The 27,352-nt window shown below is 59.1% G+C and overlaps 4 protein-coding genes across 6 annotated transcripts; 3 read left to right on the plus strand and 1 right to left on the minus strand.

The window, feature by feature from the left end:
- The first annotated feature begins 543 nt into the window (after nt 1-543).
- Nucleotides 544-6,506, plus strand: LOC129200300 (nuclear pore complex protein Nup98-Nup96-like). Its single transcript, XM_054811622.1, has 7 exons — nt 544-909; nt 2,429-2,571; nt 3,103-3,324; nt 4,245-4,486; nt 4,961-5,115; nt 5,427-5,538; nt 6,047-6,506. Exons 1-7 carry the CDS (start codon nt 829-831, stop codon nt 6,262-6,264), a joined length of 1,173 nt encoding a protein of 390 aa, XP_054667597.1. The 5' UTR covers nt 544-828; the 3' UTR covers nt 6,265-6,506.
- Nucleotides 6,507-9,783: 3,277 nt separating this feature from the next.
- Nucleotides 9,784-12,624, plus strand: LOC129200298 (neuronal acetylcholine receptor subunit alpha-10-like). 3 transcript variants are annotated; one of them, XM_054811618.1, is made up of 6 exons: nt 9,784-9,857; nt 10,150-10,295; nt 10,672-10,826; nt 11,227-11,759; nt 11,897-12,153; nt 12,184-12,624. In XM_054811618.1, exons 1-6 carry the CDS (start codon nt 9,797-9,799, stop codon nt 12,379-12,381), a joined length of 1,350 nt encoding a protein of 449 aa, XP_054667593.1. In that variant the 5' UTR covers nt 9,784-9,796; the 3' UTR covers nt 12,382-12,624. The 3 variants fall into 3 exon arrangements, with proteins under 3 accessions (XP_054667593.1, XP_054667591.1, XP_054667592.1); XM_054811616.1 differs by having other exon boundaries at nt 11,897-12,624; XM_054811617.1 differs by having other exon boundaries at nt 11,248-11,759; nt 11,897-12,624.
- On the plus strand, nt 12,459-14,211 carry LOC129200301 (cuticle collagen 13-like). Its single transcript, XM_054811623.1, has 4 exons — nt 12,459-12,623; nt 13,246-13,342; nt 13,456-13,585; nt 13,752-14,211. Exons 1-4 carry the CDS (start codon nt 12,459-12,461, stop codon nt 13,936-13,938), a joined length of 579 nt encoding a protein of 192 aa, XP_054667598.1. The 3' UTR covers nt 13,939-14,211.
- A 483-nt stretch (nt 14,212-14,694) lies between these two features.
- On the minus strand, nt 14,695-18,606 carry LOC129200294 (erythroblast NAD(P)(+)--arginine ADP-ribosyltransferase-like). The gene is made up of 4 exons (XM_054811610.1): nt 17,648-18,606; nt 15,477-16,341; nt 15,128-15,166; nt 14,695-15,023 (listed from the first exon to the last, which is right to left on the minus strand). The coding sequence occupies exons 1-4, from the start codon at nt 17,870-17,872 to the stop codon at nt 14,941-14,943; spliced, it is 1,212 nt and encodes a 403-aa protein (XP_054667585.1). The 5' UTR covers nt 17,873-18,606; the 3' UTR covers nt 14,695-14,940.
- Between the last annotated feature and the right edge of the window lie 8,746 nt (nt 18,607-27,352).

A 27,352-nucleotide genomic window follows, 5' to 3' on the forward strand; every position in this document is an offset into this window, starting at 1 on the left:
GCAGCTGGTGGACTGGCACAGGCTGCAGCCACACTGCTTCATCCAGGAAGAGAGACTGCGGATCTTTGCCCTGCTTGCAGGAAAGCCTGGAAAGATGTTGTTTTGTTGTCGACTTGATAGTTATGGGGTTGACCTGCTGGGAAGCAGCTCTGCAGAGAAGGATGATGAGGGGCCTGGAGCATCTCTCGTACAAGGAAGGGCTGAGAGAGCTGGGGCTGGTTAGCCTGGAGAAGAGAAGCCTGAGAGGGGATCTGATCAACACTTATCAATATCTAAAGGGTGGGTGTCAAGAGGAAGGGGCCAGACTCTTCTCAGTGGTGCCCAGCGACAGGACAAGGGGCAACGGGCACCAACTGGAACACAGGAAGTTCCACCTGAGCACGAGGAAAAACTTCTTCCCTCTGCGGGTGACCGAGCCCTGGGACAGGCTGCCCAGAGAGGTGTGTGAGTCTCCTTCTCTGGAGAGATTCCAAACCCGCCTGGACGCCATCCTGTGCAACCTGCTCTGGGTGATCCTGCTTTGGCAGGGGGCTGGACTGGATGATCTCCAGAGGTCCCTTCCAGCTCCCACAGGTCTGGGGTTCTGTGACGGCAGTAGGTTTCAGCTGTAACGCTCAACCACACCATGTGGTACGCAGCAGGAAAGGAGTACAATGTGTTGACCTGTTGGGTTTTTTACTAATGCAGCCTCATGCTGTTGCATGCCTGGTGTGTACCGACCATTGTGTGATAAGTTTGACTTAACTTCATAATGTGTTTCTTTAGGTGTGGCAGTTATCAGAGAGAATAAGTATCAATGTGTGCTCCCTGCTGGACTGGAAGCGTTGCATGGCTGTCCACCTCTGGTACCTGCTTCCTCCAACAGCTTCTATTTCCAAGGCACTTGCCATGTATGAGTTGGCGTTTCAGGTAGGTCAGTCACGCCTGGGTGAAGGGAAGTCTGTCTTGGTACCTTTGACTGTCCAACACTGCACTGAGAATTCTGTGAGCTGTCAAGTATTGCTGTGGAGGTGCTGAGTGTGGAATTGCATATGGGTTCGTTATTTCAGTTGTCCCAGCATCGGGTTCCTTCACCAGCTTTAATGATGAGGTTTTGCAGCAGTTCGCTCAGATAGGAACATTTCTTCCCCCACTGGAATGGGAATAGAGCACTGGGGTGGAACCCATTGGTAATTCTAGTCGCTTGAGAAGCTTTGGACCTGCTCTTTAGGGTGTCCTGGTAGTGACTTATTTGAAGCCTATCTCCCACTGATCAAGTGTTTCCAGGTGATTGACATGATCAGGAAGATAGGTAGTGGCCAGCAGCAGGAAAAAGGCTGTTTGAGCCAGGCAGCCAGCCTGTTTTCCCAATGCGATGTTAATACTCAGCTGCCTGACTTCTAAAATAGCCTTTGCCAAACCATGTGCCCTGTTACGCTTGCCGTTTCCACAGCAAACGTGGAAGCTGTCCTACAGGCAGTGCGTGGCTGCATGCATTATGTAAAGCCTTGTCTGTGGCTGCAGAGCTGTCAGCCTCTGTGTACAGAAAGACCAAGGGGTCCATTGACAAAAGTATTTAATCATTTAACTAAAGATAGTTTGGCCCTTGGTCCGTAGGCCTGAGATACTAGATGCGACGCTGTGCTCAGGCTAACTTCTGACTGACGTGTGCTTAATGCTGCAGGAATATTTAGTGTTACCTTTGTACGTAGTACGTCACTGTCACGTGTTCATGGCTTCAGAATGCTAAGCTTTGGTTTTGTCATAGATTGAACTTCAGGTAATGCTACTAGGTTAGAACGTGGGGGTGGTCTCACTGCAGCCCGATGGCGTGGAGGAAAAGTGGATACAGCTCGTTTCCAGAACTTCATGTCAGAGGGCTGACAACTGGAAACCAGCAGGATGTGAAATACTCTTCTGAACCCAGAGCTGGTGTTTTCACCAGCAGTGAACATGTCAGGAGGATTTTGGTGACCTGGGCTGGTTAAATGGTATGAAAGACAACACTTCTGCAGTTCAGTGCCCTGTAAAATCGGTCTTGTCAACTCAGTGTGTTCAGTGCTGCTCGCCTGGCTGTGCAGGCTCGGTAGAGGGAGAGGTGGCTCGCAGGGATGCACCGTATTTCATGCCATCAAGTCACATGTGTTTTTCCAGCTACAAAAACACTGAGGAATACAGGCTGCATGTATGTGAGAACTGACTGTACCCCACACACTGGCTTTTCAGAGCTCAGTGTGAGACGAGATTAAGCATTTTGGGGTTAGGTTTTTTCTTTTTAGTTGTGTTCACGTATAGGTGCTGTGTAAGTTTTAACTGCGGGTGCAGTAGGGTGCACCTTCTACTTTGAAGCAGAAAGCGTGCTCATGAGCCTGCTGAGCTGTGTCGAGTTTGGAGTGCAATTTTGTTCAGAGTACTATCTTTAAACTTACTGTTAAAACTATTTCTTTAGAACACACCAGAGTGTGAAAAATATGCCTGCTGTCCTCTGCCTCCTTACCTAGAAGATTCTGGCTGTGTAATTGAAGATGATGATAATGCAGGAAGACCTCTGAGAGATGTCTGTTTCCATTTGTTAAAGCTCTACAGTGACAGGTAAATGGGTAAATAGTTCAAGAACTATTTAGAAAAAACTTGATCAGTCAGTGACGTTGAATTCCCAAACCAGGGGTGTGAAATCAGCTTCAGTGTTTACTGAACCACTTACGGTAGTCAGAAATCTGCCTTGCATGCACACCCTTACAGGATGTGGTGAGGGTATAGATGATGAAAGTCAGGCTTTGGAACACAGTTGTGGGGGGTTTTCTTATCTATTTTCTGTGTCTGAAGAGTGCGGTAATCGTGCCTCACCATAGCTGCCTCTTTTGAAGGCGTTGAGAATTCTGCTGGAGGAGCATGTACAAAAGAAAAGGTTGTGGCAGTCTGGATGCAGACTCGAAAGAAGAGCAAAAGGATTTTAAGTTGCTCCTATCTTTTTTTTTTTTTTTAAAACCAAACCAAAAACCCACCCCCATGTAAATCACACACATGGAATAATTGGAGTGGATGAAGGAACTAAGCAGCACTGATTTCTGATTTTATGTGGACACAATTAGCTGTTTATGTTGCAAATATCTTTCCCTGCAGGCACTATGATCTTGACCAGCTCCTTGATCCCAGGAGCATAACATCTGACCCTCTGGACTACCGTCTCAGCTGGCACCTGTGGGAAGTGCTCAGAACCCTGAACTATTCCCACCTATTCAAGCAGAGTCGAGGGGTGCTGAATACTAGCTACGCTGCCCAGCTCGAAAGCGAAGGGCTTTGGGAATGGGCCGTTTTTATACTGCTGCACGAGCCTGACACACAGTGAGTAAAAGACTTTTTTTGCCTTGAAAATAATGTGTTGTCTGTTTTGTAGACCTGCTATGGGTACCGGAATTGTTGTGGCTTCTCTGCACAGCTGGAGAACTTCATGCACTTGTAAAAATTGTGTGCTGAGATGACAGTGCCATGAATAATTCTGCTTAGTTAAATGTCTTGTTAGGTGTTAAATAGCATTGTATTGTAATGACTGTAACTCGTGAACCGTGCTACAGAACAGATCTCATTAGTCACCGTGACAGCCTGGAGCTGGGTATCTGGGCTGTGGCTCAGCACGCTTACTGCATTCCAGAATTTGTCCTGAAAACATTATTAATGCAAACTATTGTAACTTCCAGTTGGAACTGAACAGAAGCAAGGGTGTTTGTAAGGAGAGCTTGGGAATCACCCAAATGCGTATTTGGCTTCTGTTGTGAAGTACAGGTTTAACAAAATATTGTCTTAAACTTGTAAATAATACCTCCTTTGTGGAAAGGCGTGTCTTGCTGTTCATGGGTACAGCTACCATTAACGCATTGCAATAGAATTTTTTTCCAGCCGATGACTTCAAAGAGAGCCTGTGTATTACTTTTAGGGGCCTGGATCGTACTTAAATGTTGTGAGTTTAAAAACATTTAAGTGGTACAAAACACTAGTGATGGCTTCTTTCTTAGTGGTTAACCTGCACTGAAGGAATTCAACTGATTTTAGAATTTTTCTAATATCCTGCGGTGAGACTGTTTAAGACCCAGTGAGGCTGGCTTTTGCCGTCTGTTATGCCGGTGCCTGTGCTATTGCCAAGAAGTATTAATGCAATTCTCTGCTGCCTCATTCAGTCCTTGGCTCCTTGTATTGAAGTGTGTCTTGTGATGATGTGATACGAAGGATTGCTTGTTGGACTAACGCCTCGCCCTCTCTTCCCCCAGCATACGGGAGAAGGCAGTGCGTGAACTCTTAAATCGGCACTGCGTCCTCTCAGAGACACCGGAGTCTTGGGCCAAGGAGACTTTTCTGACACGAAGGCTCTGCGTCCCCCCAGAGTGGATTCACGAAGCAAAGGCAGTTCGAGCAAGGATGGAGGGTGACAAGCATAAAGAAGCCCTCTTCTTGTTCAAGGCTGGGCACTGGAACGAGTGTCACAAGCTGGTTGTCAGGCACTTGGCCTCAGGTCAGTCTGCTTCCCTAACTTCTGTCATTTTGTCTTTTGAGCAGCACACAAACCCAGAAGGAACCGAAGTCATTGGGTGTTCAGTAATGTGAAGGAGTAGGGCTGTGTTTGTAGCAACAGGGTCAGTAGAGAGCGGCTGGCTGTTTCAAAACAGCTCTCACTTGATACCTGGCATGATGGTTCTGCAAACACATGAGAAGGGTAGTGCTTAACCACCTGTGCATCCACCTTTTGTGCCAGAGGGAGCATTCCTGGAGCCCCGGTCCTACGGGTGTCCTTGCTCTAGGAAATAGCCTTAGACTTGCCTTTCTGTAGGTCATAAATCAAGTAAGTGTTTCAGGCCATGACTGGTAGCATCAAGGAATTACAAAACTGACAGAGTACAGTCCGTTAATTGCTTTTTCTTTAACAGCCAGTGTTCCTGACTTGTGAGAAACGCCTCTGCTCTGTTACTAACATGTTTGTTCTCTTCAGATGCTATTATTAACGAAAACTACAAGTACCTGAAAGGATTCCTGGAAGATCTTGCCCCTCCAGAGCGCAGTGCACTCATCCAGGACTGGGAGATGGCGGGGCTGGTCTACCTAGATTACATCCGTGTTATCGAGATGCTTGATAGGATTCAGCAGGTAACAAACTAAAACAATTGTGAGGTTTTTCCTACAGTTTGAAAGCTCATACAGAGTCTCACTTTTAGAATAGCCTTTTACTGTGTAGTGCTAATGTTAGTGTTTCCCTTTGGCAGGCACTAGCAAACAGAATATGGTGCATCTCTGAAAATACAGAGAGATTTGGTAGATACTGTCAAAATAAGACATGGGCTCTGCCCTGCAGACACGCTCTATGGAGCATGACAGTGAGATAAGAGAAGGAACAAAATTCACAGTTAGTTAGAGAGGCTGTGGGTGACTCAGAGCGTGACTCTCTTGTTTGCTTTCAGCTGGATTGTTCCACCTACGAGCTGGAGCGGTTACATACCAAAGTGACGTCGCTGTGCAACAGGATAGATCAGATCCAGTGCCACAACGCAAAGGACCGCCTGGCTCAGTCGGGTAAGATGACATCAATATCTAGCAGCCCACTGGGAAAGCCAGCGTGCCGGCTGGGCTGGGCTGTGTCTGTGCCTTGGCACTGCTGAGAAGGAAGGCTGTGGTTGGCAAGCTGAGCCGCGTGTCGCTCCAGGAGTTACTGTACTTGGTCACCATTTCAGGCAGTTCATGTTGCCTGGTTGATGTGGCACCCAGTATCTGGCCTCTTGATTAGCCGTAAATTCTTGTCCATACTGAGTTTTACAGTGCCAAATAAAGCGTGACCATACTGCAGAAAACAGTCTGGGCTAAGGAATAAGGCCAAATTTTGATTACACTGGCAGAGGAAGTCTGTTTGGAGAGAGGAGATTCACTGCTGGAGTTGAGGACGTGGTTCCACCACCCCTTTGCTCCAGAATCTCCTGTTGAGTCCCTGTTCGAGTTCACCATCCACAGGGTGAGCTCGAGTGCTCTTGTGTGCTAGCTCCCGCTCCGGGGCACGCAGAAACACTCCTCTTTTTCCTCTTTCCAGATATGGCCAAGCGCATCGCTAACCTGCTGCGGGTGGTCCTCAGCCTGCAGCATGCCCCAGAGCCCATCCCTGACTCCACGCCCGACCTGCAGCGCGTCCCGCTTCGCCTGCTCGCTCCCCACATCGGACGGCTGCCTATGCCCGAGGACTATGCCTTGGAGGAGCTCCGCAGCCTCACCCAGTCTTACCTTCGGGAGCTGACAGTAGTGACTCACTGAGGAAGGATCCCTTCCACCGATGGACAGTTTTTACCGTTTGTTAACCCTTACCACTCTTCTGAGGGCGAACAACCTCTCCAGCCACGCAGGTTTTTCCATAGAGGTGTAAAACAGCTTTAGTATGTGGGCTAACGCAGGAATTTTTGTAACCTGGGGGAGGATTGAGACTGGTTGGACCTTGCTGGCTGGCACCCTCAACCACACCACGTTTTCCTAGAATCAATAAAGCGCCTCTTGCCGAACCTGTCTGCAGGCGAGATTGTACCTGTGGAGGGGGGCACGGTGTGGGCTTCATCTCCTGGCAGATCCTTTCACCCCTTTCATTGCAGCGCAGAGGATGGTGAAGCAAGTTCCAGGACAGTTTTCCATGGGGAAAAAGCGGTTTTCTGCAGACTCCCGCTTTGCTGGGACTGCGCTTGGTAAACCAATGAACCTCTGGCGCCCAAACTGACGGTGGACAAGCTTTAACTGGGGCTTTATGTTAGAAGTTTGCTCAGTGGGTGGGGGGGAGAAGAAACTAAGTTCAGAAGTGTCTTTTCCTGCATTCTCTTGCTAGTTTGGAGACCTGCGAATGTGTTGTTTCTCTCATTTCTCCATCCTCCATCTCCAAAAGCAAAACAAGCTCCTTCCCTGACTGGGGAGAAGGGAGACGGCACCTCTGCACGTGCCTTACGGCCAACTCCGTGCCGTGCAGGCCTCTGAGGACAGGCATCACCTGGGGCCCACGCGCAGCGTAACAAGGAGCTTCTCCTAATAGTTGCTGCGTTCCAGGACTCTGGGCTTCTGACGCGAGGGGGCAAATTCTGCGCCGACAGCAGAGCTGCCAGAAGAGGTCGGCTGCCCGAGGAGCAGAGCGGCCGGGTTGCCTCGTCACTGCCGGACGGCCGCCTGCGTAGGTAGGGGCACGCGCTGCCACACATGCGAGTGCCCGGGCAGCCCCTCGACCGGTGCGCGCCCTGTTAGCTGTGTAGCTGCGTTACATCATGCGGAGCTGCCATCTGGCCTATGACCCTCCCGCGAGTGAGCACCTGCCCATGTCGGTGTGCTCTGGTGTGTACAGTCTTTACTCCTGCTGCGTTTAGAAACCGACTATTTTTGGAAGAAGAAAAGCTGTCTATTGCTCTGCCCTGACATCAGGGTTGCTGCAGCACTTCCTGCCCCAGGCAGCCGCTGCTCGCGGTGTCCAGCGGTTCCTGGCTGCCCAGTGCTGCTTTGGAAGGTCTTTATGCATGAGAATTATGTAAAGGTTTTTATTAAAAAAAAATATAAATAAATGATCTAGATTATTTTCCTGTCTTTTTGAAAACAATAAATAAAATGTTTATAGTATTCCTACTGTTTCCTTTGCTTTTTAAGTAAGATTTCAGTTTCCCATCTCCCTTGGGTTGTCCCACGGGGTGGTTTGGGCTGCCTGGGGTGGTGGCACCGCCATGACCGGAGCACGCAGGGCTGGTGCTGGGGAAACCGGGTCTGTCGGATGCAAAGAGCAGCAGGGAGGCTGTTGGCGGGTATGTCGGTGCTGGCAGAGCAGGGGAAAAAGGAGCTCAGTGTGGAACGGGAGCGGGAAGCAGGTACTGGATGTCGACTGCGGCTGGTCTGTACTGGTGAGACTGGCCTGCAGCAGGTCAGAGGGAGGAAGACGCCTTGGGGTGAGGGCAGGGAGCATGGAGCGGGCGTCCTGGCTCTCTGGGCCTGGCAGGGTATGGCTGTAAGGGTGAGGGACCTGGCCCCTGTCACTGCTCGGCCGCTAACCCCTGTGCGAGGTCATGGCGACCGGGGGACGCTTCCTCGGAGCCCTGGAAGGATGCGAGAATGGTTGGAATAAAAAAAAGTCACCCTGTCTTCAAGGATGGGGGGAGCTACGGGCTGGTGAGTCTCCCCTTGGTCCTTGGGGTGATGGAGCATGTCCTTCGGAAGGAGAGGGGGTGGAGGGGGCTGTATGGCCAGGGACAGTGCTGAGGGGGAGACAGCCTCGGAAGGGAGATTTCTGGGAAGAGGGGAGGGATGGGACAGGTCACAGCTTCACGGGAGACTGAGGGAAGTCTGGCCCAGACTGGCTTCTTTCAGGCTGAAAGCTCTGGGTGTGCTCAAAAAGGGGTTAAATAAGCCACAGATAAATATCCTCCTTGTCTGGGCACAAATCCAGACCTCTGCTCCCCAAGGTGGGGCGATGCCGGCTGCCCGGCGGTCACTTCTGGAGACGGGGCTGGGAGGGACCCGCACTCCAAGGCCAGCTCTTGGGCACGCATCCCTGTAAAAGCAGCGGCGATTTGTGTCTCCTTGCCCGTGCAGGGCGGCTGTGCTGCGGTGCTGGCATTGCCACACGTTAAATGCGACACCAGCTGTGCCGTGCCGCGGGGGAGCCAGGTCACTCCGGCTTCGCCTCCTTCCATTATTGTAATTGCGTCTCTGCAAACCCAGCCCGGGGCGGAGGAGCAGTGCGGCCGGGACGCCGGGCTGAAGATGAATAATTCACTGCCTGGAAACAAAACCTTCAACCTTAAAACCGATCAGTGCCCTGCTTGGCATCTGCTGCTGGGGATCGGCACGGGAAAGGTGCCAGGGAGGTGCTGGGGGAGTGGGAGTCGGTGGCCTCCCTCATGGCTGGAGCTGGGCAGATGCTCCAGCACCCCCATGGCACGGACCTCCCTGTCACTTGCTGCTTTGCCTCCCCTTAACCTCCCGGGGTTTTGTTCTCTTCCCTTTTCTTGCTCTTCTTTTACCGAGACCAGAGAAGGGGATCTCCCTCGTTGTGCACGGCCGTCTCTCCACACCAGGGTCCGCAGCATCCGCCCTCAGCTCTGCCCACCGCCCGCTGCCATGGCCTCGGTGGGCATCAGTGCCCGACGTCTCCCTTTCAGCCCCGGGGTTTCTGTTTCCACCTTGTTCTGGGCCAGGACTGTGTGGAGCACCACCCCCCTCCCTGCAGCCCCCTGGGCCGCAGGCACCTCAAGACGGTGGTTTCCAGTGCACGAAGCTGCCGGCTGGGACCAAAGCTGCTGGCAGCTCCGGACAGGCAGAAGCTCCAGAACATGGCGAGGAGCGACCTCGTCCCTGCCTGCTCCAGCCCACTGCTCGGTCCTTGTCACCGTGGTCCTGGCCGCAAGCTGCCTGGAGCAGGCGGAGAAGGGGCTGCCCACCGGCATGGCCGGGAGGGTCTCGTAGGAGTGACGGTTCAGGGTGCCAGTGGGCAAAGCCTTCCCTGGGCTTGGGCAGCTGGTGGGCACCCAGTGGGCAGCCAACAGGCAGCGTGTCGCTGCTGGCAGTGGCTCAGCACCCTGACCTGGCCCAAAGGGGCTCGGCTACACCCAAACCCCATCCCAGCTCCCTGCCAGGTCCCAGCCCGGGCCGCTCGGGTGTCGGTGTCACTCTCCGTTACCCCCCGCCAAGGGCTCGCTGCACCGGGACTGTCGGTTCCTGGAGAGGCTGCGCCCCCCCCGCCCTGTCCCGGCCTGACGTCACCCTGGTACTCACAGGCAGCACGGCCCCCTCCGTGTCCCCTGGGACCTGCACGGGGCAGGAGTGCGGCGGGATGAAGCCTGGAGCTCGCCCGCTGCTCACCCTCTGCCTCGCCAGCTGCCTCCTGGCCCCGGGTAAGTGGCGGAGGGGGTGGCGAGGGGCGCTGACCCCCACCCAGCCCTGGGTGCAGGAGATGGTCCCCCAGCCACTGCAAGCAGCAACATCTCCAGCTGGGGGGACTGGGTCGGTGGGATGGGGGGCTCGGGCTGGTGGGGAGGAGGGATGGGGGTCCCGGTGTGCTCCCCTACCCTGCTCTGCTGCCACTGGGTCCCCACGGCCAGGTCCTGGGCGTCCCTCGGGAGGGGTCCGGCTGCAACCCTGGCGCTCATGGCCACAGCCCCTCCAGCCCCGTCTGGGTCCCCGCAGGCTGCCGGGGGGCGCAGGGCAGGTTCGCCTACAAGCTGCTCCACGACCTCTTTGCCAACTACTCCAGCGCCCTGCGTCCCGTGAAAGACACAGACCGGGCGCTCAACGTCACCCTCCAGGTCACCCTCTCCCAGATCATCGACATGGTGAGTGACCAGACATGGCAGCGGCACCGGCACCAGCAGCCCAAGCCCAGCCAAATGAGAGCGTCCCTGTCATGCTCCTGGCCACTGCTTAGCCAGGCTCCCCCAGTGGGTCCCAGAGCTGATGCTCACCCCTCAAAACCAGCCCAGGTTTCTCCAGGTCAGCTCAGATGACTTCAAGACAGCTCAGACTGCCCAAAACCAGCACAGCTCAGACCCCTCAACACCAGCTCAGCCACCTCCCAAAATGAGCTCGGACCAGCTCAGATCTCTCCAATCCCCCCAAACCAGCACAGCCCCCTCGAAGGCAGCTCAGCCCTCAGGACCCTTGGAGAGGCCACCAGGCCCATGACCCATGCCCACCCTCTGCCCTCGGCAGGACGAGAGGAACCAGGTCCTCACCTCCTACCTGTGGGTCCGCCAGGCCTGGCTCGACGCCCACCTCACCTGGGACAAGGACGCCTACGATGGCATCGACAGCATCCGCATCCCCAGCAGCTACGTCTGGCGGCCAGACATCATCCTCTACAACAAGTGGGTTGTGCTCAGACCCCCCCACTGCTCCCGGAGCTGGGGGGGATCAGGCTGGGGCTGGGGGGGGCTGCACGGCGTATTGGCAAATTCGGGCTGCACTGCTGCACAAGTGGGGGGTCCTGGTGGGGGTGACACAGGGAGATGGTCACCCCAACTGGGTGACAAGTGGGGTCCAGGGGGTACAGGGGGGGCTGGCAGCAGCGAGATGTGCCTGGCACCGACCTGCCGGCTGGCATGTGCCACCGCGGGGGTGGCTGGGGCACCAAGCTCCCTCTTCGGGGAGCGGGGTGATGCGGGGAGGGGACACGGTGTTGGGGGAAACGCTCGGCCCTGGCCCCGCAGACCCTTGCCCCATGCGGGGCTCGGGGCCATCCCGGCCCCACAGCCGTCCCTCCCCCAGCGCCGACGACCGCTTCGGCAGCTCGATGGAGACCAACGTGGTGCTGCGTTCCGACGGGCACATCGTGTGGGACTCGCCCGCCATCACCAAGAGCTCCTGTAAGGTGGACGTCTCCTACTTCCCCTTTGACGGGCAGAGGTGCCGACTCACCTTTGGCTCCTGGACCTATAACGGGAACCAGATCGACCTCCACAACCGGCTGGACACGGGGGACCTGACGGATTTTGTGGAGAACGTGGAGTGGGAGGTGCTGGGCATGCCGGCCACAAGGAACGTCATCACCTATGGCTGCTGCTCCGAGCCCTACCCCGACGTCACCTACACCCTGCTCCTCCGCCGCCGCGCCTCCTTCTACATCTTCAACCTGCTCCTGCCCTGCATCATGGTCTCCTTCCTGGCGCCCCTCGGCTTCTACCTGCCGGCCGACTCGGGGGAGAAGGTCTCGCTGGGGGTGACGGTGCTGCTGGCCCTCACCGTCTTCCAGCTGCTGGTGGCAGAGAGCATGCCGCCCTCGGAGAGCGTCCCACTCATCGGTGAGCCTTGATGGCGCCCGGGACCGGGGCGTCTGTGCCAGTGTGATGGGCAGCACCCATGGGTGGCTTCAGTGTAGGGAGGGGGGTGTGGGTCTCTGCCCCCTCTGCCACAGAGTTACTGCCCGTTGCCCGCACAGGGAAGTACTACATCGCCACCATGACCATGATCACGGCCTCCACCGCGCTGACCATCTTCATCATGAACGTCCACCACTGCGGCCCGGGGGCCCGGCCTGTGCCCCCCTGGGCCAGGCGGCTCATCCTCCACCACATGGCCCGGCTCTGCTGCGTCTATGAGGTGGGCGAGAGCTGCAAGAGCCCCCAGCGGGCACCAGACGGGCGGGCAGGCAGGGGGGATGCCGGCGTGCCAGGGAAGAGCCCTGAGGAAGGGGAGGTGGGCGCTAAGGAAGGGGGCTGCCCCCAGGACCACTGCCTGTGCCACCACGACGGCCTGCTGAGGAATGTCGGCTACATCGCCGGCTGCTTCCGGCGCCACCGAGCTGCCCAGCACCGGACCAGCGAGTGGAAGAAGGTGGCTAAGGTGATGGACCGCTTCTTCATGTGGGTCTTCTTCCTCATGGTCTTCCTCATGAGCATGCTGGTCCTGGCCAAAGCTGCCTGACGGCCCCGTGGACCCACCGCCCCCATTCACCCACTGCCCACAACCCCCCCAGCACCAGCGGTGCCCACGGGTGCCCCATGAGGGTGGCTCGTCCTGAGCACCCCCCGTTCCCCGCAGAGCTGCAGGGTGGGAGCTCCACCAGCGCCAGGGAAGAGGAGCCCGACAGCGGGACCCCCGCCCCCACTGGGGCTGCCCCGGCTGCAGGGCTGAGGGGTCCCGGCCCCCCAGGCAGCTGCGCCAGCGTGTGTGCCCACATCCCCCCATTGCACTCTGCGCCCCTGGAAATAAACCCTGGAGCGTGCGTCCTGCCTCTCCTGCCTGGGGATTGGGGGGGGGGGGGTCCCGGCGCTTCGCTGCGTCACCGGCACCAGCGGGCGTGGGCTGGGGGTGTGCACGGAGCGGGCAGCAAAGCGGTGTGGGACCCTTCCCTCCGTGGGGCTGTGCCCGGTCCTTGCAGCCTCATCTGGAACCGTGCAGAGGCGGGAGGGCTGGGCAGAGCCTTTCCCTGCGTGGATGTGGATGGATAGATGGATGGATAGACAGACGGCATCGTCTGCCGCCCCGACAGCCAGGGGACACAGGGGGACACGGGGCGGGGGGGGGCGTGGGGCAAAGGAGGGAGGGACGTGGTCTCACCGAGCTGTGGGGCGCAGCCCGGGGGTACGCCGGGACGTGGCACGTAGCGCGGGGGGCGCAGGGAGACACGGGGTGCCGTCCCGGGGGGGCAGCGGGCACGTCCCGGGGGGCTCGGGGAAGGGCGGGACGTGGGGACGCGGGGCCCACAGACACGGAGGGGCCGGGGCGGGGGCGGGGCCGGGGGCGGCTCCCGGTGAGTCACGGAGCTCCCGCCCGCCGCCCATAAAGCGCCGCCGGGACCGGGAGGGGCAACAGTCGGGGCTGGGGGGGCCCGGGAGTGAGAACCAGCCCGGTGCCTGTGGGGACCGTTCCGGGTGCTGGGGAGGTGGGGCACGTTCCCCCTTTGGTAGGGACTGCGCCTCTGGTCAGGGTCAGCCTGGCCCGGGGGGCAGCGGGGCCCTGGCAGCCCCTCTGACCCTGCGCCCCATCCGGCCTCAGGCGAGAGCGTGACGGTGTGGTGCGAGGCGGTGAGCAGCCTCCCCGAGCTCACGCTGCTCTACTGGCTGGGGAACGGCTCCTTCGTGGAGAAGCTGCACCCGGACGGGGCCGTGCACGAGGGGACGGTGCTGTGAGTACCGGGGTGGGGGGTCCCAGGGGTGCAGCGGGGCTGCCTGGGGCTCTGGGGCTGGCAGGGAGGGGCAGCCCTGGTCGGGGCAGGACCCGGTGCCCCCCATCCTGGGGAGGGTGTCATGGAGCTGGGAGCGGGGGCTGACGGGTCCCTGCTGGGTCCGCAGAGAGGAGCGGCGGGGCTCACGGGTGGCCCTGCGCCATGACCTGCACATCGACTGCTTCGGCATCCAGCACCTGCACACCAACTTCACCTGCGTGGTGCTCAGCCCTCTCGGTGTCAACACCAGGGAGGTGCGGTGGCTGCACCCGGCACCGGCACGGGCCCCTGTGGAGAGCGGGGGGCTGGGCTGAGACCGGGGAGCAAATCGAGACGGGTGAGCATCCTGCAGTCCGGGTCCCCGCTCCCACGACCCTGCTCCACTGCATGGAGATGTGACACCTCCACAGAGGCCTGTCTCCGGGCCCCGCCGTGGGATCCGCATGGCCCCACGTCTGCCGGCCCCACTGTGCTAGGGGGGTCTCCCGGCGCCCCTCACCAAGGCAGGAGCGCTGCCCGGGCCGGCCCCAGGACCTGCCCGCAGCCGGCTGTGGGACCCCAGGGTTTATTAAAGCACATCAAGGCTGCCTGGTGTCGGCTGGTGTCACCCGTGTCCTGGGGACGGGGCTGCGCGTGGGTGCTGGGGGCACCTGTGGGGTGAGGAGGGAGGGAGAGGAGGGGGCTCTGGTGTGCACAGAGGGCAGGATCCGTCCCTGACCCCCTCCCAGCCCGGCGAGGGACTGGAGAGCCACAGACAGCCCTGCCCCTGCCCCTGCCCTGGGGATGCCTGGCCCCACGGCTGCACCCTGTGCCGGAGGAGGAGGAGGAGGAGAAGGAGGAGGTGGTGATGGGCTGCAGGCAGGGGACAGACCCCAGGAGGAGACACACACACCCCTCCGGACCCCTCGAGCAGGACCCGGGCTGCGGGCATCGCTCTGCGGGATGCTCTGGATGCGGGAGAGCTGGGGATGTGAGGGGGCTGGAGAAGACCCCGGCTGCAGCCCCCCCCCCCCCCCCCCCCGAGCTGCCCCCAGCCCAGGGAGCCGCAGGAACCCCCGGAGACACCCCAGTCCCAGAGCAAATCTTTATTCCCGTGGGAGCCAGGGAAAGGTCTCGTCCCGGCTCCGCTGGCGTCCTGGGGCTGCCGGGGCGTCCCAGGGCCGGTGGCACCATGGCAGGGCTGAGCAGCGGGGCTGTCCCCGTGCCCCCAGCCCTCCTGCTGCCCCGTCCTGTCCCGCTGGCTCCGTGAAGCTGGTGGCTCCCGTTCCCGACCCCTTTCCCTCGCCATGGTGCCGTGGCAGCGGTGGCATCTCGGCTCAGGATCCCGCGGCGGCTGCCAGGGCCGCGGCTGCCAGGAGGAACCCCCAGAGGCGGGGGGGGTCCCCCTGGACGCTCCTGCCTGGGGGTGCCAGAGAGGGGGAGTCAGGGGCAGCCGGGGGGGAGGGGGCAGGGGGCCCGGCGGGGGTCTGCCCTCCCCAGCTGCAGGGGGGGCTCTGGGCTCACCTGCGCTGAAGACGCACGCCATGGTCTTGCATCTCTTCTCTGCCAAAGAAACCAACTGTTTGCACGGCTGCTGCACGCAACGTGCCGTGCCGCTCCTCACCCCTCCCCAGCCGTGCCACGCTGTGCCATGCCAGGCTGTGCCGTGCTCTGCCGCTAAGGGCCCCTTTGCAAACCCCAGGGGAGAGCGGCTGGGAGGCGTGCAAGGATGCGCGTCCAAAGGCAAGCTGCCCCCGTCGCCCTCCCCGCCATCGAGACCGCCTTTCCTGGCAGAGTTGGTGGGATGGGGCCACCCCCACTCCTGCACCCCACACCCCTGTGGCAGGGAGGGACCGTGCCCCCGGGAATTCACCTTTCACCCACTCGCAGTTGTAGGTGCTGCTTGCGCCCTGGGAGCGGAGCTGGATGAAGGCTCTGTTCCCATTGTGGGTGATTTTGGTGACATTGAAGATCTCAAAGGGCGGGATGAGGACCTCCTCCTCCGTGGGGAATAAGGAGAAGTTCCTGATGAGGACACCATAGCAGGTCTCCACCGAGAAGAAGGTGTCCTTGCCGAAATTCAAGGCTTCGTCTTCCCGTAGGGAGGCGGAGGTGAACTGGCCAAAGCGGATGGTTTGGTGCTGCTGGGCGGTGAAGCGGGTACCCTGGACACCCCGGTAGACGTGGTGGCATTTTTGGGGCTGGGTGTCCCGCAGGATACGCAGGGCCTCGCTCAGGAGGAAATGCAGCACCTTGAAGTTGAAGCTTTTCAGGTATTCCTCACGGGAGCGCCCGGCCACACGCACGGCTGCGTTGAACTCCCGGTACAGGTTGCATTCCCAGGTGTATGCCAGCAGGGCGACCACATGCTCTGGCCGCAGCGCTGGCACCTGGGAGATGTGGTGCTGCTTGCTCTGCCACTTAGCAGCAGCTTCCTTCCAGGCCTTGGCATAGTCCTTGTCGGTGAACTCGGTGCGGTTGAGCTCCTGCAGCTCCTTCTCCATCATGCGGCTGCAGCCCTGGTACTGGTCATCGAAGGAGCTGGGGGCCATGTCCAGTGCCACCTTCTTGACAGGGTTGAGGTCTGGGCAGTGCTGGGGTCTGGCAGTGTCCAGGGTCCCGGACAGCAGCACCAAGCCCAGCACCAGATGCTCCATGGCAGGCAGAGACCCCCCAGGAGAAGCGCCCAGCTGCCGCAGTGCCGTGGGCAGGGAAGCAGCCGGTTCCTCCGCAAGCGGCTGGGGAAGTGGGGGAGTGAGAGCAGGGTCAGCTCGGGGAGGGCGGCAGGGCCTGTGAGGGGGCTGCGGAGAGAAGCGGGGCAGGCTGGGGGAAAGCACCCCCAGTTGCATCCCCAGCCAGGGGCACCCCGCTCGGCACACCTCCTGGCACCGGCCCAGACTTGCATGAAACCCTGCCAACGGGCGGGTGTCCCCGGCGCCTGGCACCATGGCCCTGGCAGCCGCAGGTCTGCAGCGTCCCCCGCCGGGAGCAAACCCCTGGGGACCCCCCCGCGGCACAGGGGTCGGGGTTCTGCTCCCCAGGTCCCACGGCACCCGGCCCCTTGGCGCCCGCCCGCTGCCAGAAGGAGAGGTGAGAATCGGCTGATCTTTCTTTTTATAGCAGCCCTGGCCAGGATTGCTGGGGCCCCGATCCAGCCCCCATCTCCCCGTTATTTTTACCTTCCCACGCCCCGAGCGCCCAGAGCAGCTGCTGCCCCCTCCTGCCCTGCAGCGCGGCTGCGGGGGACGGTCAGGAACCCCCCCGTGGGATAAATTCCCCTGCTGACCAGGGTGGTCTGGGGTGGGCACAGCTGACCCTGGCTAGGTGAGGGGATGCTGCAGCCTGCCGGCCATCGCACTGTCTCCCCGTTCCCCTTTCTCTTCCCCTTCCCATTCTTGTTTTCCTTCTCCTTCTCCCCCTCCCCTCTCCCCTCCTCTGAAGCCCCCCCCCAGGGTCCTGATCCTGCCCAGCTCCATGGGGCTGCTCCTGCCAAGACCTGTGTCCTTGTCCACATCTGCAGCCACGGCCGCATCCGTGTCCACCCCCGGCAGCTCCAGCTGGACCAGCACCTCCATCCTGCCGGGTGGGGTGGTACGGCTCCCTGGGCAGGTCCCACAGCAGGAGCCCCCTCTGCCCCCCGCCACTTCCCACCGCTGGGCCAGGGAGTCGATGGAGGCCAGCGGGGCCCACCAGGACAGGTGCTCCCTGCTCCACCCCTCCCTGCTCCCCCTGCACAGGAGGAGAGACGAGGCACCCTGCTGCACCCCCCGCCCACGTGGGTCCTCCCCCAGCACCAGCGGTGGCCGCGGGTGCCCCATGAGGGTGGCTCGTCCTGAGCACCCCCCGTTCCCCGCGGAGCTGCAGGGTGGGAGCTCCACCAGCGCCAGGGAAGAGGAGCCCGACAGCGGGACCCCCGCCCCCACTGGGGCTGCCCCGGCTGCAGGGCTGAGGGGTCCCGGCCCCCCTGGGGCATGAGCTATAGAGACAGACATAGAGCTCTAGAGATGCACAGAGCGAGCGGTACAGACAGACCGGCATACATACAGCTGTGTAGGCACCGCTGGCTGGCAGGACCCTGCTCCCCGAGTATGGAATACCCACCGGATCCCTTCTTCCTTTGACCAGTCTTGTACCACTGCAGCTGAAAAATGCTGAAACGTGCGACCAGTTATCGCTTTGAATCCCCTCAAGAAGGGGAAGTGTACTAAACCACTCCTTCAGACTAAGGACTGTATTTTTCCCAGTGGCAGCCGTGACGGCTCCAGCCATGGGAGCTCCTGAAATGACCTCCACTCCCACCAGTATGTATTTTTTACCCCCTGAGGGTCACAGTGGGCCAAAGTAGTCGATCTGCCAGGTGTGCCACAGTGTTTTCTTGTCCCGGACATGCAGCGGAGGTGCATTACTTGGACGGTCTTTGTTAAATTATAAACGACATCGTGAGTAGGTGGTTACCGCTCGATCACGCGGCTTTACCGAGACGGGCCATCCTCGGGCTATACCTTCCCCATTCTCTACATCTGCAGTTCATTTAGGGGAAGGAGACTTTTGGCTTTCCTTTGCGCACAAGATAAACAAGCCCCAACACTGCACAAAAAATTCCTTTGCCTTTACCTTTTTTAATCTTTTGCTCGCTTCTACACTGGTCTATCCGCTCTACCACGTTGTCCTCATCTTTGCAAAATTTTTGGCCCCATTCTATTCCCACTCGGGATGGTGCGCACACGTATTTTCGCAGCAGTTTATCCACAGCAATCCTGTCCATGATGGCAATTTTACTGTCGCGTGAAGAGTACGAGTCTGACGCGTGGCTGAGGGGGGCCCTCCCGTTGAGTCCCCAGGTTCAGGAAGGACCCCCTTGCTTTCTCAACTCCTTCTCAGGAGACGAGGTGTGGCTAGGTCCAAAGTCCCAGACTTGCTCAACAGTTTATGTCTAAAGCGTTATGCATGTAGCCACTTAGCAAAGTCCACGTTTGCCTGTCGGAGCCCTCTCAAGGACCTTCACTGAGACACTGTCGCAAAGTCAAAAAGACAGGTCGTTTATTGGGGCGGCAGATAAAACAAGTTCAGAATTGTCACCGATAAATACACTTGGTGCAAAAATCCAGCTGGAGATAATAGTTCAGCGCTTTTGTTAACGGTACTTTCCCGGGGGAACACCTGACACAGTCAGAGGCGCAAGTCTTACCAAAGAGGCGTCCCTGCTTGGGGCGGCAGGGGAGAGGTCCAGGCCCGTCGACCCGTTCTCGTCCTCAGAATGGAGGGTTCTGAAAGCCAGATTTATACTGTTGGCGAGGTGGAACTCAGTCAAGTATTGTGTGCCGACTGGCCCTTGACAAGGCTTGTTGTGCCGTTGACTGGGGGAGGGGAGCAGTGGAGAAGGAAGGTGTTGGGTACAGAGGCTGTGAGGCCTCCCCTCAGCCCCCGCGTCACTTGGTTCCAGTGGCAGACCGTCAGGCACCACATCTGTCAAAAGGAGCAAGTCGCTCATCCCTCGCCTTCGGTCAGGACCCCTGCCTGGCCCCAGGGGCCCGCGGCCCCCCCCCAGGACCCCCAGGACCTTCTCTGCCAAGCCGCTTTCCAGCCGCGTGTCCCGGCCTGTGCTGGTGCCTGGCCCTGTTCCTCCCCAGGGGCCGCACTTTGCCCTTGTTGAACTTGATGAGGCTCCGTTTCTCCAGCCCACCCAGGGCCCCAGACTCCAGCACACCCGCTGGGGCACCAGCCACCCCCAGCCCCGGTTTTGTGGGTGCCAGTGGTGCCTGGTGCCAGCCCGTCCCCGCCAGGGTCGGGCACTGAGGGGGTTGCCCCCCCAGCCATGGCATGGGCCGTTGAACCACAGCATTAGGGATAGAGAAAATATTTATTTTCGTAACATTGGAGATGGGGGGGGTGCCCCAGGGGGGTTCCTGGCCCCAGGTGCCCCCGGCAGCTCAGTAGCAGGGGAACCTGTTGCTCTTCTGGGACCAGCGCTGCCACCACGGGGGCTTGCAGAAGCGGATGTGGAGGGGCCGGCAGCGGCGTCTCCACCAGGCCTTGAGGCAGCGCCAGAGCCAGGCGCAGCCCTCCCGCAGGCACCGTCCTGCCCAGCATGGCCCCGGGGCTGCCCGGCCACACTCCCGGCCCGGGGGGACCTGCTGCTGGGCACCACGCTCTGCCAGGGTGCTCCTGCCTGGCCCCATGGGGTTGCTGCTCTCTAGGCCCATGGGGCCGTGCCTCTTCACTTCCATGGGGCTCCTCCTGCCCAGCTCCATGGGGCTGCTTCTGCCTGGCTCCGTGGGGCTGCTGCTGCCCGGCTCTGTGGGGCTTCTCCTATCCAGCTCCGTGGGGCTGCTCCTGCCCAGCTCCTCAAGGCTTCTCCTGCCCTGCTCCACTGGGCTCTGCCTGCCCAGTTCCGTGGGGCTTCTCCTGCCTGGTTCCATGGGGCTTCTCCTGCCCTGCTCTGTGGGGCTGCTTCTGCCTGGCTCCCTCAGGCTGCTTCTGCCTGGTTCTCTAGGGCTTATCCTGCCCTGCTCCATGGGGCTGCTTCTGCCTGGCTCTGTGGGGCTCCTCCTGCCCTGCTCCACGGCGCTGCTTCTGTCTGCACCAGTGTCTTTGTCCTTCTCCACGTCCCCATCCGCAGCCTTGTCCATGTCCACGTCCACCTCCACATCCTCGTCCACCCATGGCAGCTCCACTTGAAGGCACTGGGGCCACGCTCTGGTCTCCAGCAGCCCCACCTGGACCAGCACCTCCTTCCTGGCGGGGTGGAGGGAGGGCTCCCCAGGGGGGATCCCACCGCAGGCTACCCCCGCCCCCCCTTGCCACAGGGCCAGCTCTGTCTGCAGCTGCTTGCATTGCTCTTCGGCCACTGCCTGGGTGTCCCGGAGAGTGCGGATGAGCTGGAGGACAAGCTGCCCCTTGGCCGTGGCTGTGGCCGTGGCCATGGCCATGGCTGGGCGGCTGCTGGGGGGCGGCTCCACGTCCACGGGGCTCTGCGGCCTGTCCTTGCCCTCCCCAGGGACCCGCTCTTGCTCCGTCCGCGGGGGCAGCTCCAGCGGGGGATCCTGGCCAAGGGCTGGCCCTGGCTCCGCCACCGGCCCCTCGGCAGCCTTGGGGGACCCCGAGCGGGTGAGCGCTGCCAGCTCCGCCATCACACCGGGCCAGGGCTCCGGGAAAGAGTAGAGGGAGCTGAGGGAAGAGGACCTGCTCCCCAACAGGGAGCCCAGGGAGTCCATGGAGGCCAGCGGGGCCCGCGGGGACAGGCGCTTCCTGCTCGAAGCCTCTGTGTTGTCCCTGCAGAAGAGGAGAAGGAAGAGATCCCCGCTGCACCCCGGCCCCTCCGGTGGGACCCGCGGGCAGCACCCCCCCTTGGCCGGCGGGCAGGGCTGCCCAATGCGGGCAGGGGCAGGGCACGGGGCGAGGGTCTGGGGCAGGATCTGGGGGTCTCCCCAGCACTCACCACATCTCCAGGGTCACCGTAGGCTTCCCCACTCCTCCATCTGCCAGGGTAGAAGCTGCTGAGGGATGAGACAGAGTGAGCGGCCGGCAGCCCCCAGCACAGCCCCGGGTCAGGGCTGCCGTGGGGTGTCGGCCGTTTGCAGGGCGCTCGGTGCCGGGGCCACTCACCACTCTGCTTCTCTGGCCGGGCTCTGGCCATGCTCATCCGACGCTTTGACTTCTTCCACCACTTCTGCAAGACCCCCAGAAGCTGGGTGATATGGGAACAGCTCCTGGCCCCACACCACAGTCCCCCACGACACTCCGCACCACGCCAGCCCACACCACCCCATGCCGTGCCACGGTGCGTGCAATGTGGTGCGGTGCAACGGTCACCTACCCAGAGCCGCTTGGCCCGCAGCATGGCAGAGATCAGGCTGAGCTGCAGCACGAGCATCAGGAGCGGCAACAGCTCAGGCGGGGTGGGGATGTTGGAGCGCCCCATGGCACCGGCTGCGGTGCGGCCGTGGCACTCCGGTCACCAGCACAGGCCCACGGTGCGGGTCCCCGATGACCTCCTGGGTCCCCAGTGACGGGACCCCCAACACTGCTGGTGTGGCAGAGGCTGAGGCTGCAGTCTGCCGAGACGACGCCAGACTACGATGCACAGCGCCTGCTGCCTGCTCCCACGGGGCCCCCGCGCCCCTCTTTTAATAGTACAGCAGGCAGGCAGAGCCCCCCATTGTGACACGGGGCGCAGGCAGAGCCCCGCCTTTGTGACACCGGGCAGCACCCCACGCCCTTCCCGGGCGGTGTGGACAGATGCGAGGGGCTCAGGAGGGGCTGGGACGTCCCCCTGGAAATCAGGGGTGGTAGCTGATGGAAACCCAGTGTCTGCAGGATGGGGGACCCTGGCGGGGCTTCAGAGGAGGGGGAGAAGGAGGAGGAGGAGGGAAGGTGAAGGGGAAATGTGAAGGGTGGAGAGGAGGAGAAGGAGAAGGAGAAGGAGGAGGAGGAGGCAATGCCAGACAGGCTACAGCATCCCCTTGGCCAGCCGAGGTTTAAACACCACATCCCGTCTGCCCCAGCTTCTCCGCTCGCCGCTGGGGCTCTGGGGCCAGGCACGGCCCTGGGCTCCTGACGCGTTTCGGGGGTCCACATTGCCTGGGATTTTGCCCCCTGGGGGGCTTCCTGCCAGGTCCCCGAGGAAGGGGTGCAGGGACCGAATGGTTGCTTCGTTCCCCGTTTTGGATGGCTCAAGTGTGCGGCAAAACCTGCCCGGGTGATGGTGCCTATAAAGGAGCTCGGAGAGACCTCGGGGCCCCCTGGTCTGCCCGCACTGCCTGGGGTCACCCCACAGCCCCTGTCCTTTCTGCCCAGGGTTGGCTGAGCCTGTCCCTGCCATTGTGGGGGCGAGACAGGGCTGGGGATGCTCCTGGCGTTGGAGCCAGCTGTGCCTCGGGGCCCTGCTGGGATCCGCTGTGTGGGATGATGGCGTGGAGCTGGGGGCTTCACTCTGGGGTACCCCCCTCCCCAGCCTCGCGGGTGAGCATCACCGAGGTGGATTGGTGCTCCATCCCATTCACTGCACTGAACATTAGGATGGGATGCAAATTCACAGAACCCCAGACTGGTGGGGTTGGCAGGGACCTCTGGAGATCACCCAGTCCAAGCCCCTGCCAAAGCAGGATCACCCAGAGCAGGTTGCACAGGATGGCGTCCAGGCGGGTTTGGAATCTCTCCAGAGAAGGAGACTCCACAACCTCTCTGGGCAGCCTGTCCCAGGGCTCGGTCACCCGCAGAGGGAAGAAGTTTTTCCTCATGCTCAGGTGGAACTTCCTGTGTTCCAGTTGGTGCCCGTTGCCCCTTGTCCTGTCGCTGGGCACCACTGAGAAGAGTCTGGCCCCTTCCTCTTGACACCCACCCTTTAGATATTGATAAGTGTTGATCAGATCCCCTCTCAGGCTTCTCTTCTCCAGGCTAACCAGCCCCAGCTCTCTCAGCCTTTCCTCATACCAGAGATGCTCCAGGCCCCTCCTCATCCTCGCAGCCCTCCGCTGGACTCTCCCCAGTAGTTCCCAGTCTGTCTGGAACTGGGGAGCCCAGACCTGGACACAGAACTCCAGCTGTGGCCTCACCAGGGCAGGGCAGAGCAGAGCAGAGGGGGAGGAGAACCTCCCTCGACCTGCTGGCCACGCTCTTCTCCATGCACCCCAGGACACCATTGGCCTTCTTGGCCACGAGGGCACGCTGCTGGTCATGGAGAGCTGCTTGTCCACCAGCACTCCCAGGTCCTTCTCCACAGCGCTGCTTCCCAGCAGGTCACCCCCAACCTGTCCTGGTGCTGGGGTTATTCCTCCCTGGGTGCAGGACCCTACACTTGCCCTTGTTGAATTTCATTGGGTTCCTCCCCACCCAACTCTCCAGCCTGTCCAGATGGCAGCGCAGCCTCCTGGAGTGTTGGCCACTCCTCCCAGTTCTGTATGGTCAGCAAACTTGCTGTCCCATCGTGCAGGTCATGGGTGAAGTCAAGGTATACAACATCCACTGCTCTCCCTTCATCCTCCCAGCTGGTCATGCCATCATAGAAGGCTATCAGGTTGGTCAGGCATGATTTCCCCTTAGGGAATCCATGCTGACCACTCGCAACAACCACCTTCTCCTCCACCACGTGCTTATTGATAACCCCCAGAATAACTTGTTCCATCAGCTTTCCAGGGATGGAGGTGAGGCTGACTGGCCTGTAGGTCCCCGAGTCCTCCTCCTTGCCGTTTTTGAAGACCAGAGTGACATTGGCTTTCCTCCAGTCCTCAGGCACCTCTCCTGTTCTCCATCACCTTTCAAAGATGACTGAGAGTGGCTTAGCAAGAACATCGGCCAGCTCCCTGAGCACTCATGGGGGCATCCCATCAGGGCCCATCGATTTTTGGATGTCGAGTTTGCCTAGATGTCCTCTGACCTGATCCTCCTCGACCAAGGGAAGATCTTCCTTTCTCCAGGCTTTCTCTCCTGCCTCCAGGGTCTGGGATTCCTGAGGGACGGCCTTAGCAGTAAAGACCAAACCAAAGGCGCCATTCAGTAACTCCGCCTTCTCTGTATCCTCCATCACCAGGGCACCCACCTCATTCAGCATGGGCCCACATTTTCCCTAGTCTTCCTTTTGCTGCTGAGGTACTTGAAAAAGCCCTCCTTATTGTCCTTGACATCCCTTGCCAGATTTAATTCCAAGTGGGCCTTAGCCTTCCTCGCTGCATCCCGACATTCTCTGACTACATCCCTCTATTCCTCCCAAGCAGCCGGCCCCTTTTTCCACAGTCTGTAAACTTCCTTCTTCCCTTGGAGTTTTTCCAGCGGCTCCTTGCTCATCCATGCAGGTCTCCTTCCCCCTTTGCTTGTTTTCCTGCTCTTCGGGATGCACCGATCTTGAGCTCAGAGGAAGTGGTGCTTGAATACTGACCAGCTCTCTTGGGCCCCCTTCCCTTCTAGACCCTAACCCATGGGATTCTCCCAAGGAGGATTTTGAAGAGGCCAAAGTCACTCTCCTCAAACTGATTGAGGGTCCCACCACCCATTGGTCTCAGGGTAGTCTTTAGCAGTCCATTGTATCGTTGGATTTTTCCAGAGGCTGGTGCATGATGGGGGATGTGATACACCCACTCAATGCCATGCTCTTTGGCCCAGGTGTCTATGAGGTTGTTCTGAAAATGAGTCCTGTTTTCTGACTCACTTCTTTCTGGGGTGCCATGTCACCACAGGACTTGCTTTTCAAGGCCCAGGATAGTGTTCCAGACAGTGGCATGGGACATGGGATATGTTTCTAGCCATCCAGTGGTTGCTTCCACCATTGTAAGCACATGGTACTGGCCTTGGTGGGTTTGTGGGAGTGTGATGTAGTCAATCTGCCAGGCCTCCCCATATTTATATTTCAGCCATCGTCCTCCATACCAGAGAGGCTTCACCCGCTTGGCTTGCTTGATTGCAGTGCATGTTTCACATTCATGGATAACCTGTGAGATGGAATCCAGGGTCAAGTCCACCCCTCGATCACGAGCCCATCTATATGTTGCATCTCTTCCTTGATGGCCTGAGGTATCATGAGCCCAATGAGCTATAAACAATTCATCCTTACATTGCCAGTCCAGATCTACCTGAGCCATTTCAATCTTAGCAGTCTGATCCACCTGATTGTTGTTTTGATGTTCCTCAGTGGCTCAACTCTTGGGCACGTAGGCATCTACATGATGTACTTCCACCACCAGCTTCTCTAGCCGGGCAGCGATATCTTGCCATAATTCGGCAGCCCAGATGGGTTTGCCTCTACGCTGCCAGTTGCTCTGCTTCCATTGCTGTAACCACCCCCACAGGGCATTGGCCACCATCCATGAATCAGTATACAGGTAGAGCATCGGCCAGTTTTCTCTTTCAGCAATGTCCAAAGCCAGCTGGATGGCTTTCACCTCTGCAAACTGGCTCGATTCACCTTCTCCTTCAGCAGCTTCTGTGACTCGTCATGTAGGACTCCACACAGCAGCATTCTGCCTCCAATGCTTTCCCACGATGCAACAGGACCCATCAGTGAAGAGGGCATATGGTTTCTCATCCTCTGTTAGTTTATTATATGGTGGGGCCTCTTCAGCACGTCACCTCCTCCTCTGGCAACATTCCGAAATCTTTGCCTTCTGGCCAGTCCATGATCACTTCCAAAATTCCTGGGTGACTGGGGTTTTCTGTTCGAGCCCGCTGTGTGATCAGTGCAACCCACTTACTCCACATAGCATCAGTTGCATGGTGCGTAGAGGGGACCCTCCCTTTGAACATCCAGCCCAGCACAATGCCTATGAAAGCTTGTGTTTCCGTTTTGTTGGTCAGCGGAGACATGGCTGCTATTTTGTTGATCACATCCATTGGGATCTGAAAACGCTCATCTTGCCATTTTATTCCTAAAAACTGGATCTCCTGTGCAGGCCCCTTGACCTTACTTCGTTTTATGGCAAAACCAGCTTTCAGCAGGATTTGGACTATGTTCTTCCCTTTCTCAGAGATTTCTTCTGCTGTGTTGCCCCATACAATGATGTCATCAATGTATTGCAAATGTTCTGGAGCTTCACCCTGTTCCAATGCAGCCTGGGTCAGTCCATGGCAAATGGTGGGCTGTGTTTCCACCCCTGGGGCAGTCAATTCCAGGTGTACTGGACAACCCTCCAAGTGAAGACAAACTGTGGCCTGCACTCTGCCACCAAAGGGATCGAGAAAAATGCATTAGCTATATCAATTGTGGCGTACCACTTGGCTGCCTTTGACTCCAGTTCATATTGAAGTTCCAGCATGTCTGGCACGGCAGCACTCATCAGCGGTGTGACTTCATTCAGGCCACAATTGTCTACTGTCAGCCTCCACTCTCCATTGGACTTCTGCACTGGCCATATGGGACTGTTGAAGGGTGAGCGGGTTCTGCTGATCACTCCCTGACTCACCAGTTGACGAATTAGCTTATGGATGGGAATCAGCGAGTATCGGTTGGTGCAGTATTGCCACCAGTGCACCGCTGTGGTAGCTATTGGTACCTGTTGTTCTTCAAACTTGAGCAACCCCACAACAGAAGGGTCCTCCGAGAGACCAGGCAAAGTAGACAATGGTTCAATTTCCCCCGTCTTGAAGGCAACACTTCCAAAAGCCCACCGGTATCCTTTTGGTTCCTTGAAATACCCTCTCCTGAGGTAGTCTATCCCCAGGATGCACAGAGCCTCTGGGCGAGTCGCAATGGGATGCTTTTCCCACTCATTCCCAGTAGCCAGCAAGATGTTGGTAACACCCAGCGGTTTGGCTACTGCTGAGCAGTGCCACATCCAGGCTCTCTCTCCAACATTTCTCCCCATCCCCGGCCACAGCAGTAGCTTGGGGGTGGGCAAGATCTTGGGAGGGCATGCAGCCAGGACAGCTGACCCAAGGGCTATTCCATACCAGATGATGGCTGATCAGCAATAAGAAGCTGAGACATAGGGGGAGGAACTGGGGGCATGCGTGGGTTTTTGACAACGTTTGTCTTCTGGAGCAACCGCTACATGGAATGAAGCCCTGCTTCCCGGGAAGTGGCCGGACAGCGCCTGCTGATGGGAGGTAGAGAATAATCTTCTGCTTCTGTTTTGCTTCCGTGCGTGGTCTTTTGCTGTATTAAACTGCCGTTATCTTGACCCACAAGTTTGGGGGTTTTTTTCCATGTTATTTTTCTCCCCACCCTGCCCTGCTGAGGAGGGGAGTGATAGAGCGGCTGGGTGGGCACCTGGTGTCCAGCCAAGGTTAAACCACCACACCCACTTCTGCAGCCGCTTGCGG

This window comes from Grus americana, unplaced genomic scaffold (genome assembly GCF_028858705.1).
Source record: "Grus americana isolate bGruAme1 unplaced genomic scaffold, bGruAme1.mat H_33, whole genome shotgun sequence".
NCBI lineage: Eukaryota > Metazoa > Chordata > Aves > Gruiformes > Gruidae > Grus > Grus americana.

Excerpts from the sequence above, each read along its gene's own strand:
- LOC129200300 (XM_054811622.1), top strand. The coding sequence starts at position 829 with ATGGCTGTCCACCTCTGGTACCTGCTTCCTCCAACAGCTTCTATTTCC. Across the intron at positions 910-2,428 it reads TGTATGAGTTGGCGTTTCAG|AACACACCAGAGTGTGAAAA; the intron begins GTAGGTCAGTCA and ends CTATTTCTTTAG. Across the intron at positions 3,325-4,244 it reads CTGCACGAGCCTGACACACA|CATACGGGAGAAGGCAGTGC; the intron begins GTGAGTAAAAGA and ends CTCTTCCCCCAG.
- LOC129200298 (XM_054811616.1), top strand. The coding sequence starts at position 9,797 with ATGAAGCCTGGAGCTCGCCCGCTGCTCACCCTCTGCCTCGCCAGCTGC. Across the intron at positions 9,858-10,149 it reads CAGCTGCCTCCTGGCCCCGG|GCTGCCGGGGGGCGCAGGGC; the intron begins GTAAGTGGCGGA and ends GGGTCCCCGCAG. Across the intron at positions 11,760-11,896 it reads GGAGAGCGTCCCACTCATCG|GGAAGTACTACATCGCCACC; the intron begins GTGAGCCTTGAT and ends TTGCCCGCACAG.
- LOC129200301 (XM_054811623.1), top strand. The coding sequence starts at position 12,459 with ATGAGGGTGGCTCGTCCTGAGCACCCCCCGTTCCCCGCAGAGCTGCAG. Across the intron at positions 12,624-13,245 it reads CCCCAGGCAGCTGCGCCAGC|CGCCGCCGGGACCGGGAGGG; the intron begins GTGTGTGCCCAC and ends CCGCCCATAAAG. Across the intron at positions 13,586-13,751 it reads GTGCACGAGGGGACGGTGCT|AGAGGAGCGGCGGGGCTCAC; the intron begins GTGAGTACCGGG and ends CTGGGTCCGCAG.
- LOC129200294 (XM_054811610.1), bottom strand. The coding sequence starts at position 17,872 with ATGGCTGGAGCCGTCACGGCTGCCACTGGGAAAAATACAGTCCTTAGT. Across the intron at positions 16,342-17,647 it reads CCAGCGGTGCCTACACAGCT|CCGCTTGCGGAGGAACCGGC; the intron begins GTATGTATGCCG and ends CCACTTCCCCAG. Across the intron at positions 15,024-15,127 it reads GGCGTGCGTCTTCAGCGCAG|GCAGGAGCGTCCAGGGGGAC; the intron begins GTGAGCCCAGAG and ends TGGCACCCCCAG.